Genomic DNA, 23,129 nt, shown 5'->3' on the forward strand with positions numbered 1-23,129 from the left:
CATTTCATTCTTCTTTTCTACTAGCCGTGAACATTCCGATAATTCGGACGTGTGTTGTTCGTGATAAACAGTAATGAAACTTCATCCTAGGACTAAACGCTAGAACGATCTACATGACGGGTATTTCCTGTTTATTCTCAATATCCTACGGTATAAGGGAATAAGTATTTGTTTACATAATGAACTCAATGTGTACACGATATAGATACACGCCTAGATTACCTCGTTTTAAGACAATCGGTATCTATGTAAACAACTCTAATGCTGGCATATGGTCACTTTGAAATCCGTTATCAAAACAAATCGACGGGCGTTATACTCACACGTCAATCTGTCACGGGTCGACGGTCACGCCAGTGGGTTCCAACAGCGGTCACTTTTGGACACTGAGGGAAAGTGACAATTTCTGATTTGCTCCATGTCATGGTTCCTATAGTGGTCAAAAACTGGTATAAATACCACAAACCCCAAATCATTTCCATCACAATCATCTATCAATTTCCAATAATACTTACCAAGATAACACTTATATCGCAACAATGGAGAGAGCTGAATCTACCGCCAGACTTGTCGACAATGATCAACTGGACCTTCTTAACGAACAGACTGAATCTGAAGGTAAATTAATTTTGATTTTTTTTTCATTTCTGGATAGAAATCTTTAAAGCTTATTACATTACTTGTTCTAACTGTGGAAATAAATGATCGAACTCTGCGACTTTTGATGACCGAGAAAATATACCTTCCATAATTCATAACATATGCATTTATTTGATTATAATTTGTATGCTATACATGTACTTTCAAATGCCCATGATTTGTATGGTACATTTTGAATTAATCGTCGATAATTGCTTTGTATGGTACATTTTGAATTAATCGGGGATACTTTGTATGGTACATTTTGAATTAATCGTGGATAATTGCTTTGTATGGTACATTTTGAATTAATCGGGGATACTTGCTGAACATGCATTTTGAAGAAGGGTATATGCCACTTTAGATATCTAACAAATAATGTAAAATGTATTATGAAACAATTTCTTAACATAATGTTTGAATATTCGTTCTAGGAGAACAATGTACCACTGTTCTTATTCCTAAATCATCATGCATTGTTTCTGTCTATGAAGGTTTCTCGTCTGGTTACGATTCTTCCTCTGACATATCCGACTCTGAACTGTCTGCATTTCACCATGGAGACAGCCACGTCGATGCTGATGACGGCTTGGGATTAGAATGTGACGTCAACGGTAGCAACGTGAAGTATCAGAACACCAGCGCACTCTGTGATCATCTCAAGTACATCATGTCCATGCCCGACCTCTGTGACGTCACATTCCTTGTTGGTCCAACAAGAGTACCCATCTATGGAGTCAAGGCCATTTTGTCAACACGCAGCAGGTAAATAAACGAGAGTGAGATAAAGATCATATTTTACTCAGGTTGAGCTTCAACAATTTTTTCTAATATTTCTTATTTGAAGTATTTCAGACGATTTAGTAATTTTGAGGAATTGGCTCTTGGCCTCATAGAGAGGTTGTCATTATATCATCATACTACTATTATTAGGGAATTTGGCCCACCAACTCAGCAAAGTATAAAAATTGCAAAAGAGCCAATACGCATAAAAAGATCAAATGACTTGATTCCATAATCTACATTTATCAAATGTGACCAACTTTTCTAAAATAATTCTCTTATTGTTTCAGGGTTATGTACCAGCTCATCCTGAAGAACAAACGTGCTGTGTCAGAAGCCAAGAAATCCAGGAAGACCAGACAGTCCCGTCTTACTATTGAAGTGAACAAGTACCAAGCCGAGGACTTCCGAAAGATCGTGCAGTTCATCCACTGTGGTTCTGTAGACATAGACTCCAGAAGTGTTGCAGGTAAGAAAAAGTTATAAGCTACTATTTTTAATATTTTTCTTTTCCTGGACAACATAATGCAAGAGATTTACACAATAATCATAATAAAATTATACTAACAAATCTCTTCTATGTTTAGCAAACATCAGTGCTTCTGTTTACTATTAATAATCTTTGAAACAATTCCTATTACTTTAGATTCTAATGATGTTACATTCCCAAGACAATAAATTTAAATAATGTTACGTCCCATAGATAATCCGTTATATTTGCATTATTTGATATATATTTTATCACTGTTTCCAGGTTTACTATGCGGTGCTAAACAGTTTGGATTAGACGACTTGAGGGGAGCCTGCTGGGACTATGTCCGGAAATGTTCTCAGACCCGACCCAAGTCACTGACGACCATTCAGAGAGGAGCGAACCAGTACATACATCATCGTTACGGCATCAAACTCTTCACCAAGGTAGGCAGAGCACTTAATCTACAACTTTATATCAACTACCTTCACATCAGTCAAAATTCACACTGCAAGAAAAACATTGAGAAATCACATCTTTAAGTACTTTACTTTAAATCGTTCGTTTCCACCAAAACCAATAATACAAACAATAAGTATATTTTGTAACCAATTCATAAAAACAGGCTTTACATTGAATATATTCATATGTTTTAAGTATTATAAATCATTTTTATAATTTTGTCTTTTTATCAATTTTAGATTGAGCATCTATTGACACCGACTACCAAGAGAGTTGCCACTGAGACTACAGTGTGAATTCACAACACAACAGTTCCCGTATAGTGCTAGTGATCTCCAAGTGCTAGAGCCTTGTTGCAGCTCCCAGACATCAGGGTTATTCCCCCTGCAAGAAATCGGGGTTATCGCCCCTGTCAGACATTGTGCTTATCTCCCCTGTCAGACATTGTAATGATCTCCCCTGTCAGACATTGTGATTATCTCCCCTGCCTGCCAGACATCATGATTATATCCTCCAATATCCCGATGATGAACTCTAGTCTTACGATTGAGAGCATGGAGAGAATCCTTGGCACATCAACATAGATGTGAAGGACAATGTATAAAAAGTGTTTTCCAGACACATCTTGGGCTAAGAATCTTGTGTCAAGTTGTGAAGCCAATTTTACCAGACATGTGTGCTATTGTCTAATAAAATGTGCTATGATCTGTGCTGAAAATATATTTATTTATATCTGTGCTGTAAATAAATTTATTTATATCATGTAATAAATAAACCAAATCAAAAATCACATTTCCATTTTTATTATTTTTTCTTTGTTAATTTGTGGCTTCAGCAAAGTAGCCACATTTTGTTGTAGCTATATACACTACCAGAATCAGATTATAAGACTCTTTCACCGAGGGTAGAATATCCCTATCCTTTCATATCCACTTAAGAAAGAGTATTTTTCTTTCTTACATCGACGTTTTATTGCAATTTAACAACTAATATATCCCGCCTTTTTGAAATAAATTCGAAGAAATCCACGACTGGAAATCAATTTTCCATACATGAAATTTTATGTGATATTTTCAAAACAAATTTCATTGTGTGCATCTTTTATAGTAAAACCAGTCATATTTGTGAAAAAAATGTTTCAATTTTACCGAGGAAATAGAGATTTTGTTGACGCCGTGACGTCACGAGGCTTTATTGCATGGGTAGACATGCAATACAGCCGCAGGCGACATGAGTGTATTGCCCTGGACCAGCCAGTATTACACATGTAGGTATGAAAGAAAACAACTTATCTGATTGATTATTTGTGTGTATTGTCTTCCAAAGTTTGGCAGCTTTCAAATGATCTCGTGGCTACCTATTCAGTCTAGTCAATGAAACAATGTTACTTGATAACGGCAATTTATAAATACTCTTTGTAGTATATTTAACAATATCCACAAAAACAGACAAATTTACATACAAGTGTTCCATGCTATACAGTAGTACAAATCCTATTACCAAATTTCTGCTAACAAACTGATTTGGAGATAACTTTTCCAAATTTTCCTGACTTAATCATCAACCTAAACAATAAATGACGATACCCTGTACATGATTTTTAACAAGATTCTTTTTCATACACAAAAAAGCACAGGGAAATTTTGACACTTGACAAGAATGCTTTTTCTTTAAATGCTGAAATAATACATGATGATCAGCTGCCTTACAAAACAATATTAAAAACATGACAATCCTGTCTTGAAGGCACCTATTTTATGCCTTCAGTTATTGAGTTCTATATAGCAACTTTCCATTGAAAATAATTTCATGGAAATTTTGTTCAAGGAACTTGCCTTTTAAAAGTGTGATTTTTGTGAAACAGTCAAAGATTGAAAAGATCCCTACACGGAGAAGGTGGGATGAAGGAACTGGAGCCAAAACTGGAGAAAAATGTTCTGTCGATGCAAAAATCTACATGAATACTTCTCTAAAGTGAATAAACAATCAAAAGAAAATGAGAAATTAAAACATGATAAAATCAAAAGAATTATCAAAATACACCTTTTTAACTAAATAATCATAGGTATTCACTGGTATCAATGTTTCTGCTTCAAAAGTCAAACCCATTGCACAATATATCTATGTCTACAACTAACAGCATGCAATTCTACTTACTAAAATGAAATAGCTGTTTTCATACCAGAAATTATATTGTTAAGTATGTATGAGACCAAAAAAAACATAAAAGAAGCTGGAATGCAGATTTCCCTTTGTGTACCTGCTCCCTGAATACCCTGTACACTTTGCCCTGGCTAATGTGTAGATATTTTGATTACCGTATTCGACCCAATAAGCGCCCATGTCCCTATAAGCACCCCTCCCCCTTTTTGAGGCCTCAATTACAATTGCCCAGGCATAAATAAGGACCAAAATTACATAAAACGGTATAGATTTACAATAATTTTCACTTATTGGCACCTTTTCATTTTTATCAATTTTTAAGCGCCCTGGGCGCTTATTGGGTCGAATACGGTAAGTCAAGATGTAATTTTTTCCACCAATTATTTGCATTGATGAATTGATGAAACACACTCTTGCAGAATTTACTACACAGCTTCGATGACAATGTACATATGTTGTGAGATTATTTTTGAAGATAATTTATGAAGATGACAGACTTGGTGATGGCCTCAGCGTCGGTACGGTTGGTAGCCTTGTGCCCCCGCAGCTCCTGCTCTCTGGTAGCCACCGGCGGCCGGTGGTGAGCCATAGGCTGGTTGAGCATCTCCTTGTCCCTGGTAACCCCCGGCGGGCTGTGCCACACCCCCAAATCCTCCAGCTGCATCACCATATCCTCCTGTAAGTCAGAAAAAACAAACCTTATTAAAAACTGCTGGATTGTTTTTAATTACAACAAGGACATAGTCATTCAGATCCCCCGCCAATGGAGATATCAAAGCTGAAGTAAGTTTGATTGTGGAGACTTATGTGTATGGAAAAAAACCCAGGAAAAAGGAAGTTGAGCTAAAGAAAGATGGAATATAATTCAAGTAGAGCGGGGCTGCAATTGTTGAATCAGGTATACAGCCTTGACATTTATATTAGACTATATACACAAAGATGGGTGGAGTTTTGCAAAGTAACATTTACCATTTACCATGATATTTTCAGCAATGTTTCCATGGTAACGGAAAAAGTGCAAAAAATGAAAACCTAAAAATAGCAAAAGGTACTACTAGACCATAAAAAGAATGTGTCTATGAAGTTTCGTGGAAATATCTCTGCTGGTTTTAGAGTTATGCTCCGGAAATAAACCTGCTACAAAAACATGATATTTTCAGCAATGTTTCTATGATTACAGAAAAAAGCACAAAAAGTGAAAACCTAAAAATAGCAAAAGGCACTACTAGACCATAAGAACAATGTGTCTATGAAGTTTCATGGAAATATCTCTGCTGGTTTTAGAGTTGTGCTCCGGAAACGATTCTTACACAAAAATCTGCCATTTTCAGCAATGTTTCCATGGTTACAGAAAAAAGTACAAAAAGTGAAAACCTTAAAATAGCAAAAGGCACTACTAGACCATAAGACTAATGTGCCTATGGAGTTCCGTGCATATATCTCAACCAGTTTTCCAGTTATGCTGCGGAAACGAACCTGGTACAAAAATATGATATTTTCAGCAATGTTTCCATGGTTACGGAAAAAGTGCAAAAAATGAAAACCTAAAAATAGCAAAAGGCACTACTAGACCATAAGAACAATGTGTCTATGAAGTTTCATGGAACTATCTCTGCTAGTTTTAGAGTTGTGCTCCGGAAACGATTCTTACACAAAAATCTGTTTCCATGGTTACAGAAAAAAGTACAAAAAGTGAAAACCTTAAAATAGCAAAAGGCACTACTAGACCATAAGACCAATGTGTCTATGAAGTTTCGTGGAAATATCTCTTCTGGTTTTAGAGTTATGCTCCGGAAACGAACCTGGTACAAAAATATGATATTTTCAGCAATAATTCCATGGTTACGGAAAAAATGCAAGAAATGAAAACCTAAAAATAGCAAAAGGCACCACTAGACCATAAGACCAATGTGTGTATGAAGTTTCGTGGAAATATCTCCACTGGTTTTAGAGTTATGCTCCGGAAACCATTCGTACGGACGGACAGACGGACGGACGGAACCCATTTGTATATCCCCCGCCAACTTCGTAGACTGGTTCCCGCCTCAGTTACCTCCCTTGCGTACGCTTCATCTTGAGTGAGAATTCCTAGTGAGCGGAGCGCAGCCTGGCGGAGAGTAGAGAACTAAGGGAAGGGAACCAGTCTAGCCAACTTCGTTGGGCGGGGATAATAACTGATCATCAAAACATAAAATAAACAACTAATTATGAAGCACATAAATGTAAAATTCCTTTTTTTGTGATGAGAAAAGATCAGAGAAGATTCTGAGATAAATGCTGTGTTTTATTCGGAACAACCGGTTCGGCCGTTGGTTTAAGTCATTATTTCAAGAATAAATCCTGATGGACCTGCATTTTTTGATACAGACCTGTGAGGGCTTTGTCAAACCTCGTCTGAAAACAATATAAAATCACCAGGTCCGTCTTTAATTAATACACGAACAACTAAGCCCAACCAGTCAAACCGCATAATCGAAAACGGCCTAGGATCTACAAGGAAAAGATCGATAACTCTATCTGTGTAAGAATATCCAAAATCCAAAAGTATCTTCAAACAGTAATACAACAGGTCGTATACCATTCAAATTCAGTAGATAACATTATTTGTCTGTGTTTTATATATATATTAAGACTTCATTTAGAATTTGCCACTGAATACAATCACAAAGCAAAACGATGAAATAATAAATCTTTCACAACAAAACTTTTGTCATTATGTGATAAGCTTACCATAAATATTGGTTAATAAATAAAGATTCTGGCTTGGTTTAGATAAAGCCATTGCTTTGCCTATATGAAATACCTGAATATTGGGTGGCGAATCTCAACTTTGACTACAAAGGCATGTCATGAAATTATTCTTCCTAAATAGGTGGAATCTAATAAAGCCAAGTAGCTACTGAACTACTGAACAACAGTGAGAGGTTAACAGTAAGGTTGTCCGTTACCAACAGAGTGTTAGGCCTTGTGGCCGGGGCATTGATCCCCACTGTTAAAGTTTGATGTGCCCTATTTCATTTTTACCTCATACTGTGAAGTATAAAGGTAAAGCATGGAAATTAAAGGATGCATCAATATTTACACTCATTTATAAAAAATTTAAACAGCCTGCTGCAAATTTTGGGCCTCTATTGTTCTTTTTAGCCTGGTGTGACAAGTCTAGCGAGTCAAAATTCATCAATACATATACATATATAGATCACTCTAAGTACATTTCAATAATTGTCTGCTTCAACATAACAATTTTATTTACGAGAGGAAAATAAGAAATACAATTTTATTTATATTTAAAATTGTATCATTTCATAGACGTGTAAATATGGAAATACAAACATGTCAGTATTTACAAAGTGCAGCAAATAGAAGTAAAAAAAGGAAATGACAATAGACATGCCATATCAAACAAAATGTGGAAGATACTTTAAACCAACACCATCTTAGAAAGATCATTTTCCACATTCCTACTACTGTATATTTTTATAGTTTTTATATAATCATATCTTGGCATTCACACAATAACAAGATTTAGCAAAGAAAATAAGGTGAAAGGTGGTAATAAGTACGCATTGCATATCACCTGCCGACCCTTGCAAGCTATTACAATACCCCCCCCCCCCCTTTTTTTTTGTATGAATGAGCTTTGTAGTCGACCTTAAGACTTCAAATTCACTCCCAATCTGTATCACTCCATTGCACGAAGTTTGAAAAAAAACCATCAATTCAATCCATTTTCAAATTATTATCTGGAAACCACCATTTCCCAAAATAATCTCTTTACAGTAACAGTGACCTTTGTTTATGACCTTTTGATCCCAAATTATGTATTACCTCAGAAGCTACCATTGCATGAAGTTTCATCAGAATCCATCGATGGATTTCAACTTATTGTCTAGAAACCAACGCCCAGACAAACAGGACAATCACCATTATTTCACTATTTCCTCAACTATAAAAACAAATTAACATGTCAGACATGGATTTAGAGGCCGGGAAGTCAACCTCAAAGTCATTTTGCATCCCAGGATAAAGACTTGGCTGGCTAACACCTGGCAAGACACCTCAACATCACAACACCGAACACAACAATAAATTTTACTATACACTGCAGTACCTAACAGAAGTAATCTTCAAATATTTCAATTTTCACTGAAGTTTGACTCAATGAAACTAATTAAAAAATCCTGTTTCATGTACTCATGAAATTGGGTATGAACTTGGGTATCTTAACATCAGTTTTCGCGCAAGAAAATATTTTATCTAGACCTACTTTTGCCGAAGAAGCTTCCTTCTAGGCCTAGATCTAAACAGCGGTGGTTTAAAAAAATGCAAATATTACGGACAGATTTCTACATTTTAAAAGCATTTTTATGAATTTTCGTTTTACTGACTCCGTGACTTTTGTGTATCGTTCGAGTCAGCAACATTGCCTACCGAAGCAAAATAAAATGTGCCATGTCCCTGTGTGACGTGTGTCGAAACTACGTTAGAATGTCTCAATTACAAACAAATCATGAAGCCTAAACGGCGATAAGTAATACTATATAAAAGTCATTGAGTGTTGATTTACCTTTAATAGTTGTTTAACTTGTGTCAAGGCTAAAGGCTACATAAACCACTAGAACCTTTCCGTTCCCATCACGTTACGGTGACTCCATTTTGAATCGAAGCGGGAGACAACAGTATCACACAGTCTAGACATTATCCTTCCGCATCTTCTGCGGACGATTTTTGCAATCACTTCTAACTCTATTGTAAATGTTTTATGTTTCATCTGTATTACATTGATAATAAAGTTGCTTCTAAATAAATGTATGATAAATTGTAATATATTGCGCTATTTATTTTCAATTAGTTGTATTCTAATGACGCACTATTTTCTTATGTCTCTCGTTTGAAAACTTGTACGATTGAATTGAAATATAAGGATTGAATCTTACTTTGGTCGATTTGGGGTGATGAATTGAGTTGCTCTTGAAACAAATTGAAGCAGTTCATGTTGAATCCCGGACAGTAATCACTTTTAAAACTTCGAGACATTTATATGATTATTATCAAATTATTAAAGTCTCAATTACGACTGAGGATATTACTCAGAGTGCATTATATGAGTTATTTTGAGCTGTTTGTTTTATCTAACGGTATATAAAATTATAATATCTAGTTCTAGATCTTTTTTATAACGATTATTAGATATAAAAAGCAAATAGATTATTTTACGATACAACAAGCACTTTTTATTGTGTATTGCGTTTTCATTTTCGTTCACAGATACACCGTTTACCATAGCCATTCCTACATCCGTTTCATTAATACCATTAAACACGTGTGAGTATGTTTTCGTAGCTTATATATCATAAGTGGTCTAGTGGTTAGGATTCCGCGCTCTCATCGCAGCCGCCGGGATTCGATTTCCCGTTTGGGAAGGATGTTTTTATTCATTTTTATTAATTGCATTGTTTTTTCTTCAATATTTTAAGCATTAACGAATTTTATGCTGAAAGGTTTTATATTGAAAACAAATTCCACATGAAACAAGCCCAGAAATTGCCCAGAGTTGCTCTTGTAACAAATTCAACATTAACTGCTTCGCAGTTCATTCAATTTGTTTCAAGAGCAACTCAATTTATCACCCCATGAAATTGACCAAAGCAAGATTTAATCCTTAAATGTAGCTACAGCACCCCAAAATAGAGATAGCATACATGCACGCATAAGAATGCATAAGAAAACAAAACACCAACACAACACCAAGAAGGCAGGGTTCGAAAAAGGTTAAAAACCTATGTATTTTCTAGCTCATTTACAATAATTCGTAAATAAATTCCAATTGAATACCCTGTGTTTTCCCCATTTTCCCCTCTGAATTGAAGTTTCTCTCAATGCCAAAAAGCTTTTTGTTTGTGCTGAAACTAGAGACTGTTGTTTGCAGTGCAATTGGTAATAATTTGACACTTGCTTCTTGTTGGCAGCCACAATATTCAAATATATGCAAGCCCCTGTAAATCAAACATGATAATCAAACTCTGAGGAAGAATTAGTAACACTAAAACTGTCGGATTTGGAAGAGTGAGGATGTGGGGGGAATTTTGCAATAATGATGACTTCATTTTCTGTCAAAAGCGAAAAGTTCATTATGGTCATTTTATGAAGTTTCATGAAAATTCCTATCAGTTTATCTATTTCAAAATCAAGACTATGGGTTAATCAATTTTGATCAAAACACTTACTAGTAGCACAGAAAATATTAAGAAACATAACAAAAAACATGCAGCCCTTAACAGCTAACACATTACCTTTTCTACCTTTTATGTCTACGTAAATATTCTAAATAACATATTTGATCTATTCTACTTGTTTTGGGTATCTGAGTATCTTGTTTGTTGGCTTAATGAAATAAGGCATGAAATAGAAGATTATACAAGACAGAAACGGTATATATACTGATGCTACCCTACACAACTTGAACCGTAATACCAAGTTACCAACCTACATTAACCAAGTGATAAAAACATGCCAGTAGAATGCAGCTATATACCAACAGGGTTAGGCAGAGGGGCCTGTGCAGGGACCTGCGTGGGAGGGGGAGGAGGGCCCTGGGGTGAGCTGGGCTGGGTCGGTGCTGGTGGGGGCCAGGCACCTGTAAAATATCCATGGTCTTACACAGGAGGTGTATGGCATGTAACAAAACCATAACAGAATATATATAGCCTTATATCGATAGTCTGCATGTGTATTTGATATCTCAATACCTGGTACAAATAACTATTTTTACAGTCAGTCGATGGTTTCACAGTAAAATCATTCCTACATTATCAATATGACAGATTATTACCAGTACAACTTATAAAACATATTCAAACACTATAAAATTACCATAACTTTCATATTCCAACAGAAAAGTACATAACGTTAGCGTAAATATATTTAATAATACATATCATAATGTTAATATTAGTGAAGACAGATGTGCAACATGAATGCCAGTCGTGTATTCGCTATATTTTATTAACTAAAGTATCATATTATCATCGTATGATTTAACAATTTCAAGGGTACTGATTACACATTTACTTAAAAACATAATATCTACGCATTTTGTAATAATTTTCTTTTTTTTACTTCTAAAGCAGTTATTTGCTTTTCGACATCAACAGGAAAATCTACATAACAATGTGCATATAACACAAAATAGAACAGTGAAAAGACCTGTTATAAAATGTGAAACACTTGTTATACTCGGAATGTGAAACGCTTGTTATACTCGGAATGTGAAACACCCGTTATACTCGGAATGTTAAACACTAGCTCCACTGACAGAGTAACCTACCTTGTTGTCCTGGCGATGCTCCTGGTTGTTGTCCCCAGCCTCCCTGCTGGAAGCCTGGTTGCTGGGATGGCTGTGGCTGCCCCTGGGGTGCTTGAGGCTGTTGGGTGTTTAGTTTTGATTGAATCCCTGTTGTTGTGGGGGCTGTGGTGGGAATCCCTGCTGGTATCCTCCTTGTTGAAAATGGTCTGGGAATCCGCCCGGTCCGTCTGGCCTACCAGGACCGCCTCAGCCTAGCGGTCCGCCTGGTCCTGGTCTAGGTCTACCACCATTCAAGTTACTTCCTGCAGGCCCCCAGTCGCCCTCTGGCGGAGAGTTCATGCCCTGTCCCACCACTGGTCCGCGGTGCATATGTCCACCTCCCATACCTCGATCGCCTCCTCCTCCTTGGCCCCTCCCATCTCTAGGCTGGGCGCGTTTTACTTCAACCTACAGAAATAAAGCACAATACAACAACCGCCAAAATGACATGAACATAATGACAATATACTCTAGTCTATACATCTCTACAAAACTTCATACCTTATAACGGTATAAAGTGTCCTGAGACAGGAAGCTATAGGACTTACACTACAGTAATTTATTATTAAAACTTATTGATCTTAAATCTTAACTATAAACCATTACCAGTTTACTGATGCAATAAATTATATGGCTGGTAATGGTTTTTCTTTGTTTTAATTAATTACTCTTAAAGTTATATTGCTGCTAATTTCACTGTAACGATATGTAACTTAAACATTTGATATTTAAACATTGACATGTATCTTAATGATTTAGCTCCCCAAAAGCATATGTCGGCCTGTAAGAGAGCCGAAATCTAGGTATCATATATTTCTGGTTTTGAATAAAGCGCCTTCAATCACCGCCATGTTCAGTGGCTTCGGGTTTTATCGGATTCCGAATCGTATCACGTGGCTGACGTTCGACACGGCATGCACGTGGTGAGCCAGGTAACTACCGTAAGCGCACATGTGTTTGTTTACGTTTTCCTTCGAGCTAATATGTGCAAATTATGCTGGTATATGTCCACAGATTGAGTATTTGAAACATCCAATTTACACATTGCCGTAAAATATTGTGTGTATCAAATATTGTAATGTGCGTGCATTATTTTCTTTGTAGATAGAGTCTGCTGAGGTCGACCACATGTTTTGTTTATGAAAAATTGTTGACACTTTCTCTTGGTTTCACAACTCTCGTTTTACTTCGAGATTGTCGTGACCATGTTCGGAAGAGTTCGGAATGATTCGGCATCTTTCGAGCCTATTTTTCGCATGTACACGTTAAAAAGATTTTTTACTTTTATAATTAAAAATACTTCTAGTGCTGCAACTTTATAAAAAGTGGTAAAATTAGAAAAGTTTTATCTCAGACAGACGGAGAAAAATATGTATAACACTTAGACAGTTTTCACTATGACAAAAAGGGCGAAAGTTATAGACCATAACTTTAATTAAGTGACAACAAAAATTTTGGCCAAATTAATTCTAAAAAATATTTTATATCAAAAGTGGGATTCGAACCCACGCCGGCAAGACCCGACTGCGACCTGAACGCAGCGCGGGGGTTGGGTCCCCCGAGGTTCTTCACAAAACAAACAAATAAAAATAATCATAAAAAACATTTGCACTAATACTGTAAATACAGGCAATACATAATCATAGGACTCACAACTTCGTAAATAGTTTTAAAAAATAATTTGAATATCACAGTCGTCTAGTACGATAATATCATTTGAAGAGATGAAATACTTTATGAAAAAAGCTCTTTTATGCGTACTTATAAAATAATGAAAAATATATCGAACAAAACGTTTGAACGTGAATTTGAAAAAATTGATAATATCCACATTTCCTTCATTGCACATGACAATATTCCTTCTTTTAAAAACACAAAATCGGGCAACACTTAAGGTAAAGTTAACTACATGATGATTTACATTCTTCCACTTCTCATAAAATCCAAGCAATATCAAACGATGCCAGTCTATACCATTTCTGTTTTCATCACTAGTACCAGAAAAAAACTTTTTGACAAAATCATTAAAAAACACATAAAATTCATTTAATTTGGGACAATCTAAAAACAAGTGCCATAACGTTTCCGTTGCCTGTTTACAGACAGGACATACATTCGTATCCGAAATTCCACATCTAAATAATTTGTCGCGTGTGAATATAGAATTATGAGCAACCTTAAAATGCACTTCCGCTACTTCGACTGGATAAGTTGGGGCATGGATTATACTAAATACGCGCTTGACCTGATAATCCGGAAACCTACTTCCCCAAAACTGTAGGGCAACAGGTGCAACGAATGTCCCACTCAACAGTACCGCATAAATATCACGTGTGGATCGTGGTGACACGCGCGTGCCGTCAGGCCTTTGTAGCGTAACAACGGGATCTACGGCACATGTTTTTTCATAACAGTAATTGAGAATACTTGTGAGGACTTTATCAGGAAAACTATGGATTACCTTTACATACTCAGTGATTATATTCTTTCTTGGGATATCTGGATTATATTCATGGACTAATTCAACAATGGATTCTATTGGAAGTAAACTTGGAAGTACCTCGTAAGTAAAATCTTTCACGTAGACAAGACCCGCTTGAATAAACACACTACTGTTCAGTTCTTTTCCACAATATTGAAACAGCGGGTTAAAAAATACAGGCTGGCTATACATATAATCACTTTTTTCCTCAAATTTAAGAAAATTAAATATATCCACCCAAGCAAGCAACATTTCTTGATAAAAAATAGGAATATTATTTAATTGCGAACGCTTGAAATTGCAGTTAAAACAAGATAAACCTAATTTCATTTTCCCAACTAAAGATAGGAAATATTTTCCGGAATTTTTCCATAATATATTGTCATTGTTCAAAAATCTAAATGCAAATTTAATTCTGAAAGATTTCAATTTCAAATCAATGTCGGGAAACTGCAAACCACCTTTACCTTTCAGGCCTATGATCGTTTTATACGAAACAAAATGTTTACCATTGTTCCAGAGAAATTCCAAGCACATTTCTTTTATCTGAACTTTATGTAATTCGGATATAGTAGCAGCAGACAATACATGCCTTAGACCGCTCGGCCATCCTGACTTCATACTATCACTACCATACTGCTCTTTGATGAAATGTAAATTACTGGTTTTGGATCCTTTCTAGGATTGGACACAAAGACTTAAAATGACAAAAAGTAATTCTTTATATCTTCATTCTAGGGTAAGTAATACAGCACTTATTTTGTTTCAAATTCTTCGATGTGTGTTAGTGAGAATCCTGGACAATAATCACTTTTAAAACTTCGAGACATTTATATGATTATTATCTAATTATTAAAGACTCCATTACGACTGAGGATATTACTCAGAGTGCATTATTTGAGTTATTTTGAGCTGTTTGTTTTATCTAACGGTATATGAAATTATAATATTTAGTTCTAGATTTTTTATAACGATTATTAGCTATAAAAAAGAAAAGAGATTATTTAACGATACAACAAGCGCTTTTGATTTTGTAGTGCGTCTTCATTTTCGTTCACAGATACAGCGTTTACCATAGCCATTCCTACATCCGTTTCATTAATACCATAAAACAATTGTGAGTATGGTCTAGTGGTTAGGATTCCGCGCTCCCATCGCAGCCGACGGGGTTCGATTCCCCGTTTAGGAACGATGTTTTTATTCATTTTTATTAGATTGTTTTTTTCTTCAATATTTTAAGCATTAAGGAATTTTATGCTGAAAGGTTTTTTAATTGAAAAGAAATTCGATATGAAATATGATATTTCCCAAAACCCTATCCCTTCCTATGCTATCTTATCTTCTTGACGACAAAGTCGCCGAAAAGGTTAAACATAACGCGTTCATCAATCTGTATAACATGTAGATCCTTATTCTCACTTCGGTTCATAGAGGATCTGCGGAATTCAACATAAGATGGCACCCCCTCATCAAAGTTAAGCAAGATGGCAGATCTTAATTTCTTTTTATTCATATGTATGCGACATGCCATTCTTCAAAATTAGTGACAGGTGACCAGACTTGAAAACTCCTTTTAACCTGGACATGGCAAACGTTAACATATCGTATATAGAGAATTCATTTGGTTCTGCGGTCTCTATAACATCCTGTAAATAGTCACGACCTGGTGACCTTTCAAATTGACCAATCAAATATCTACCTCCGTATTCCTAGACGTGAATTTTCAGCAACCAAAGTAATATATAGAACTTTTAGAATTAATTTAGTGTATGTAGTCATTCCGTTCACAAAACACAACATCGCTATCAGAATAACCATGCTGTGATGAAATGTCGTTCTCAGTTGATGTAGCCAGATGGAGAAAATGCATTTGAACTGAAATACAATGAGTGTAAAAAAGTCATCATAGTATGAAGACTCTGATGGGTTGTCAAATCCTCCTGTATGGTACGAAAAGAGAATAAGGATATGTATTTTAATCGAATTCCGCATCGGCTTACTGTAAGAAATAAACATTATCTTGCAAAACGATCCTAAAAATGTTTTATGTCAGAAGTGGGATTCGAACCCACGCCGGGAAGACCCGACTGCGACCTGAACACAGCGCCTTGGACCGCTTGGCCATCCTGACTTGATAGTAACAACGGGATCTACGGCACATGTTTTTTCATAACAGTAATTGAGAATACTTGTGAGGACTTTATCAGGAAAACTATGGATTACCTTTACATACTCAGTGATTATATTCTTTCTTGGGATATATGGATTATATTCATGGACTAATTCAACAATGGATTCTATTGGAAGTAAACTTGGAAGTACCTCGTAAGTAAAATCTTTCACGTAGACAAGACCCGCTTGAATAAACACACTACTGTTCAGTTCTTTTCCACAATATTGAAACAGCGGGTTAAAAAATACAGGCTGGCTATACATATAATCACTTTTTTCCTCAAAATTTAAGAAAATTAAATATATCCACCCAAGCAAGCAACATTTCTTGATAAAAAATAGGAATATTATTTAATTGCGAACGCTTGAAATTGCAGTTAAAACAAGATAAACCTAATTTCATTTTCCCAACTAAAGATAGGAAATATTTTCCGGTTTTTTCCATAATATATTGTCATTGTTCAAAAATCTAAATGCAAATTTAATTCTGAAAGATTTCAATTTCAAATCAATGTCGGGAAACTGCAAACCACCTTTACCTTTCAGGCCTATGATCGTTTTATACGAAACAAAATGTTTATCATTGTTCCAGAGAAATTCCAAGCACATTTCTTTTATCTGAACTTTATGTAATTCGGATATAGTAGCAGCAGACAATACATGCCTTAGACCGCTCGGCCATCCTGACTTCATACTATCACTACCATACTGCTCTTTGATGAAATGTAAATTACTGGTTTTGGATCCTTTCTAGGATTGGACACAAAGACTTAAAATGACAAAAAGTAATTCTTTATATCTTCATTCTAGGGTAAGTAATACAGCACTTATTTTGTTTCAAATTCTTCGATGTGTGTTAGTGAGAATCCTGGACAATAATCACTTTTAAAAACTTCGAGACATTTATATGATTATTATCTAATTATTAAAGACTCCATTACGACTGAGGATATTACTCAGAGTGCATTATTTGAGTTATTTTGAGCTGTTTGTTTTATCTAACGGTATATGAAATTATAATATTTAGTTCTAGATTTTTTATAACGATTATTAGCTATAAAAAAGAAAAGAGATTATTTAACGATACAACAAGCGCTTTTGATTTTGTAGTGCGTCTTCATTTTCGTTCACAGATACAGCGTTTACCATAGCCATTCCTAACATCCGTTTCATTAATACCATAAAACAACTGTGAGTATGGTCTAGTGGTTAGGGATTCCGCGCTCCCATCGCAGCCGACGGGGTTCGATTCCCCGTTTAGGAAGGATGTTTTTATTCATTTTTATTAGATTGTTTTTTTCTTCAATATTTTAAGCATTAACGAATTTTATGCTGAAAAGTTTTTTAATTGAAAAGAAATTCGATATGAAATATGGTATTTCCCAAAACCCCTATCCCTTCCTATGCTATCTTATCTTCTTGACGACAAAGTCGCCGAAAAGGTTAAACATAACGCGTTCATCAATCTGTATAACATGTAGATCCTTATTCTCACTTCGGTTCATAGAGGATCTGCGGAATTCAACATAAGATGGCACCCCCTCATCAAAAATTTAAGCAAGATGGCAGATCTTAATTTCTTTTTATTCATATGTATGCGACATGCCATTCTTCAAAATTAGTGACAGGTGACCAGACTTGAAAACTCCATTTAACCTGGACATGGCAAACGTTAACATATCGTATATAGAGAATTCATTTGGTTCTGCGGTCTCTATAACATCCTGTAAATAGTCACGACCCGGTGACCTTTCAAATTGACCAATCAAATATCTACCTCCGTATTCCTAGACGTGAATTTTCAGCAGCCAAAGTAATATATAGAACTTTTAGAATTAATTTAGTGTATGTAGTCATTCCGTTCACAAAACACAACATCGCTATCAGAATAACCATGCTGTGATGAAATATGTCGTTCTCAGTTGATGTAGCCAGATGGAGAAAAATGCATTTGAACTGAAATACAATGAGTGTAAAAGTCATTATAGTATGAAGCCTCTGATGGGTTGTCAAATCCTCCTGTATGGTACGAAAAGAAAATAAGGATATGTATTTTAATCGAATTCCGCATCGGCTTACTGTAAGAAATAAACATTATCTTGCAAAGCGATTCTAAAAAAAGTTTTATGTCAGAAGTGGGATTCGAACCCACGCCGGGAAGACCCGACTGCGACCTGAACGCAGCGCCTTAGACCGCTCGGCCATCCTGACTTCATACTACTTATGGGATTCTATTGGATTATCACTACCATACAGCTCTTTGATGGAATGTTAATTACTGGTTTTGGATCGTTTCTAGGATTGGACACAAAGACTTAAAATGACAAAAAGTAATTCTTTATATCGTCATTCTAGGGTAAATAATACAGTACTTATTTTGTTTCAAATTATGGACATTTTCTTCGATGTGTGCAAGTTGTTAGAGAGAATCCTGGACAGTAATCACTTTAAAACTTCGAGACATTTATGTGATTATTATCTAATTATTAAAGTCTGCATTACTACTGAGGATATTACTCAATGTGCATTATATGAGTTATTTTGGGCTGTTTGTTTTTATCTTACGGTACATAAAATTATAATATCTAGTTCTAGATCTTTTTTATAACGATTATTAGCTATAAAAAGCAAATAGATTATTTTACGATACAACAAGCACTTTTGATTTTGTAGTGCGTCTTCAGTTTCGTTCACATATACAGCGTTTACCATAGCCATTCCTACATCCGTTTCATTAATACACGTGTGGGTATAATATCGTAGCATATATATCCTAAGTAGTCTAGTGGTTAGGATTCCGCGCTCTCATCGAGCCGCCGGGTTCGATTTCCCGTTTGGGAAGGATGTTTTTATTCAATTCCATTAATTAGTTTTTTCTTCAATATTTTAAGCATTAACGAATTTTATGCTTAAAGTTTTTTTAATTGAAAACAAATTCCACATGAAATATAATATGTCCTCAAAGCCTATCCCTTCCTATGCGATCTCATCTTAACAACAAAGTCGCCGAAAAGGTTATACATCATGCGTTCATCAATCTGTATAACATGCAGATCCTTATTCTCACTTCGGTTCATAGAGGATCTAATAGAGACCGCAGAATCAAACCAAGAATAGATTCCTGGAAATCCCCTTTTGGGCACAAGATTTCATAGAGAAGTGAATGTTTCGGAGCCTGCCGATTGGGTATCGAGGGCGCATCAGTTTCAAATGTTTAATGTGTGGGTTAGGCAATACATTTACATGTAAAATATGTAAAGAAAATTTTTAACTTTTGTCAAATGTGTTTCTGACAATGGGAGGTAATCAATATTGGAATTTCATGAAAATTTTGGTAAAATTTTGGTGCGGAATTCAACATAAGATGGCACCCGACATAAAAGTTTAGCAAGATGGCAGATCTTAATTTCCTTTTTATTCACAGGTATGCGACATGCCATTCTTCAAAATTAGTGACAGGTGACCAGACTTGAAAACTCCATTCAACCTGGACAGTGGCAAACGTTAACATATCGTATATAGAGAATTCATTTGGTTCTGCGGTCTCTATAACATCCTGTAAGTAGTCACGACCTGGTGACCTTTCAAATTGACCAATCAAATATCTACCTCCGTATTCCTAGACGTGAATTTTCAGCAGCCAAAGTAATATATAGAACTTTTAGAATTAATTTAGTGTATGTAGTCATTCCGTTCACAAAACACAACATCGCTATCAGAATAACCATGCTGTGATGAAATGTCGTTCTCAGTTGATGTAGCCAGATGGAGAAAAATGCATTTGAACTGAAATACAATGAGTATAAAAGTCATTATAGTATGAAGCCTCTGATGGGTTGTCAAATCCTCCTGTATGGTACGAAAAGAAAATAAGGATATGTATTTTAATCGAATTCCGCATCGGCTTACTGTAAGAAATAAATATTATCTTGCAAAGCGATTCTAAAAAAAGTTTTATGTCAGAAGTGGGATTCGAACCCACGCCGGGAAGACCCGACTGCGACCTGAACGCAGCGCCTTAGACCGCTCGGCCATCCTGACTTTATACTACTTAGGAGATTCTATTGGATTATCACTACCATACAGCTCTTTGATGGAATGTTAATTACTGGTTTTGGATCGTTTCTAGGATTGGACACAAAGACTTAAAATGACAAAAAGTAATTCTTTATATCGTCATTCTAGGGTAAATAATACAGTACTTATTTTGTTTCAAATTATGGACACTTTCTTCGATGTGTGCAAGTTGTTAGTGAGAATTCCGGACAGTAATCAGTTTTAAAACTTCGAGACAAATATATGTTTATTATCTAATAATTTAAGACTCCATTACGACTGAGGATATTACTCAGGGTGCATTATATGAGTTATTTTGAGCTGTTTGTTTTATCTAACGGTATATAAAATTATAATATTTAATTCTAGAATTTTTTATAACGATTATTAGCTATAAAAAAGCAAAGAGATTATTTTAACGATACAACAAGCGCTTTTGATTTTGTAGTGCGCCTTCATTTTCGTTCACAGATAAGCGTTTACCATAGCCATTCCTACATCCGTTTCATTAATACCATTAAACACGTGTGGGTATGTTATCGTAGCATATATATCCTAAGTAGTCTAGTGGTTAGGATTCCGCTCTCCATCGAGCCGCCGGGATTTGATTCCCCGTTTGTTAGGGATGTTTTTATTCATTTTAATTAATTAGATTGTTTTTTTCTTCAATATTTTAAGTATTAACGAATTTTATGCTGAAAGGTTTTTTAATTGAAAACAAATTCGATATGAAATATGGTATGTCTTCATACCCAATCCCTTCCTATGCGATCTCATCTTCTTGACGACAAAGTCGCCGAAAAGGTTAAACATAACGCGTTCATCAATCTGTATAACATGCAGATCCGTATTATCACTTCGGTTCATAGAGGATCTAATAGAGACCGCAGAATCAAACCAAGAATAGTTTCCTGGAAACTCCCTTTTGGGCACAAGATTTCAGAGAGAAGTGAATGTTTCGGAGCCTTCTGATTGGGTATTGAGGGCGAATCAGTTTCAAATGTTCAATGTGTGGGTTAGGCAATACATATATATGTAAAATATGTAAAGAAATTTTAAGATTCTGTCAAGTGTGTTTCTGACATGGGGAGATAATCAATATTGGAATTTCATGAACATTTTGGTAAAATTTTGGTGGGGAATTCAACATAAGATGGCACCCGACATAAAAATTTAGCAAGATGGCAGATCTTAATTTCCTTTTTATTCACAGGTATGCGACATGCCATTCTTCAAAATTAGTGACAGGTGACCAGACTTGAAAACTCCATTTAACCTGGACAGTGGCAAACGTTAACGTATCGTATATAGAGAATTGGTTTGGTTCTGCGGTCTCTATAACATCCTGTAAATAGTCACGACCTGGTGACCTTTCAAATTGACCAATCAAATATCTACCTCCGTATTCCTAGACGTGAATTTTCAGCAGCCAAAGTAATATATAAAACTTTTAGAATTATTTTAGTGTATGTAGTCATTCCATTCACAAAACACATCATCGCTATCAGAATAACCATGCTGTGATGAAATGTCGTTCTCAGTTGATGTAGCCCGATGGAGAAAAATGCATTTGAACTGAAATACAATGAGTATGAAAGTCATCATAGTATGAAGCCTCTGATGGGTTGTTGTCAAATCCTCCTGTATGGTACGAAAAGAGAATAAGGATATGTATTTTAATCGAATTCCGCATCGGCTTACTGTAAGAAATAAATATTATCTTGCAAAACGATTCTAAAAAAAGTTTAATGTCAGAAGTGGGATTCGAACCCATGTCAGGAAGACCCGACTGCGACCTGAACGCAGCGCCTAAGACCGCTCGGCCATCCTGACTTCATACTATTTAGGAGATTCTATTGGACTGCAATCACTAGCATACTGCTTTTTGATGAAATGTAAATTACTGGTTTTGGATCCTTTCTAGGATTGGACACAAAGACTTAAAATGACAAAAAGTAATTCTTTATATCGTCATTCTAGGGTAAATAATACAGTACTTATTTTGTTTCAAATTATGGACACTTTCTTCGATGTGTGCAAGTTGTTAGTGAGAATTCCGGACAGTAATCAATTTTAAAACTTCGAGACAAATATATGTTTATCATTTAATAATTTAAGACTCCATTACGACTGAGGATATTACTCAGAGTGCAATATATGACTTATTTTGCGTTTTTTTTTATCTAACGGTATATAAAATGATACTATTAAGTTCTAGATCATTTTTATAACGATTATTAGCTATAAAAAAGCAAAGAGATTATTTTACGATACAACAAGCGCTTTTGATTTTGTAGTGCGTCTTCATTTTCGTTCACAGATACACCGTTTACCATAGCCATTCCTACATCCGTTTCATTAATACCATTAAACACGTGTGCATATGTTATTGTAGCATATATATCCTAAGTGGTCTAGTGGTTAGGATTCCGCCCTCTATCAAAAGGTATATTGCTGCAGATAATACATTGATGAGAGGTGGTGATATTTCAATATTTTAAAATTGCAAAGGATTTGATTTTTCTTACCTTTATCTTAGATATCTAATTTTTACA

The 23,129-nt window shown here is 35.4% G+C and overlaps 1 protein-coding gene, 1 long non-coding RNA gene and 4 other non-coding genes across 6 annotated transcripts; 1 reads left to right on the forward strand and 5 right to left on the reverse strand.

The window, feature by feature from the left end:
• The first annotated feature begins 256 nt into the window (after nt 1–256).
• LOC138333949 (serine-enriched protein-like) lies at nt 257–3,146 on the forward strand. Its single transcript, XM_069282650.1, has 5 exons — nt 257–618; nt 1,134–1,404; nt 1,713–1,891; nt 2,177–2,340; nt 2,596–3,146. Exons 1-5 carry the CDS (start codon nt 540–542, stop codon nt 2,650–2,652), a joined length of 750 nt encoding a protein of 249 aa, XP_069138751.1. The 5' UTR covers nt 257–539; the 3' UTR covers nt 2,653–3,146.
• On the reverse strand, nt 1,242–16,424 carry LOC138333950 (uncharacterized). The gene is made up of 3 exons (XR_011210049.1): nt 11,847–16,424; nt 1,723–5,195; nt 1,242–1,368 (listed from the first exon to the last, which is right to left on the reverse strand). It is a non-coding gene; the product is annotated as an uncharacterized lncRNA (long non-coding RNA).
• Nucleotides 16,394–16,477, reverse strand: Trnal-cag (transfer RNA leucine (anticodon CAG)). The gene has a single exon. It is a non-coding gene; the product is annotated as a tRNA-Leu (tRNA).
• A 2,168-nt stretch (nt 16,478–18,645) lies between these two features.
• Trnal-cag (transfer RNA leucine (anticodon CAG)) lies at nt 18,646–18,729 on the reverse strand. Its single transcript has one exon. It is a non-coding gene; the product is annotated as a tRNA-Leu (tRNA).
• Nucleotides 18,730–20,475: 1,746 nt separating this feature from the next.
• On the reverse strand, nt 20,476–20,559 carry Trnal-cag (transfer RNA leucine (anticodon CAG)). The gene has a single exon. It is a non-coding gene; the product is annotated as a tRNA-Leu (tRNA).
• A 1,764-nt stretch (nt 20,560–22,323) lies between these two features.
• Trnal-cag (transfer RNA leucine (anticodon CAG)) lies at nt 22,324–22,407 on the reverse strand. The gene has a single exon. It is a non-coding gene; the product is annotated as a tRNA-Leu (tRNA).
• Between the last annotated feature and the right edge of the window lie 722 nt (nt 22,408–23,129).

Source organism: Argopecten irradians, chromosome 10 (genome assembly GCF_041381155.1).
Source record: "Argopecten irradians isolate NY chromosome 10, Ai_NY, whole genome shotgun sequence".
Taxonomy (NCBI): domain Eukaryota; kingdom Metazoa; phylum Mollusca; class Bivalvia; order Pectinida; family Pectinidae; genus Argopecten; species Argopecten irradians.

Coding starts and splice junctions, on each gene's coding strand:
- LOC138333949 (XM_069282650.1), top strand. CDS start 540: ATGGAGAGAGCTGAATCTACCGCCAGACTTGTCGACAATGATCAACTG. Junction 1,405..1,712: donor ATTTTGTCAACACGCAGCAG/GTAAATAAACGA, acceptor TTATTGTTTCAG/GGTTATGTACCAGCTCATCC. Junction 2,341..2,595: donor GCATCAAACTCTTCACCAAG/GTAGGCAGAGCA, acceptor TATCAATTTTAG/ATTGAGCATCTATTGACACC.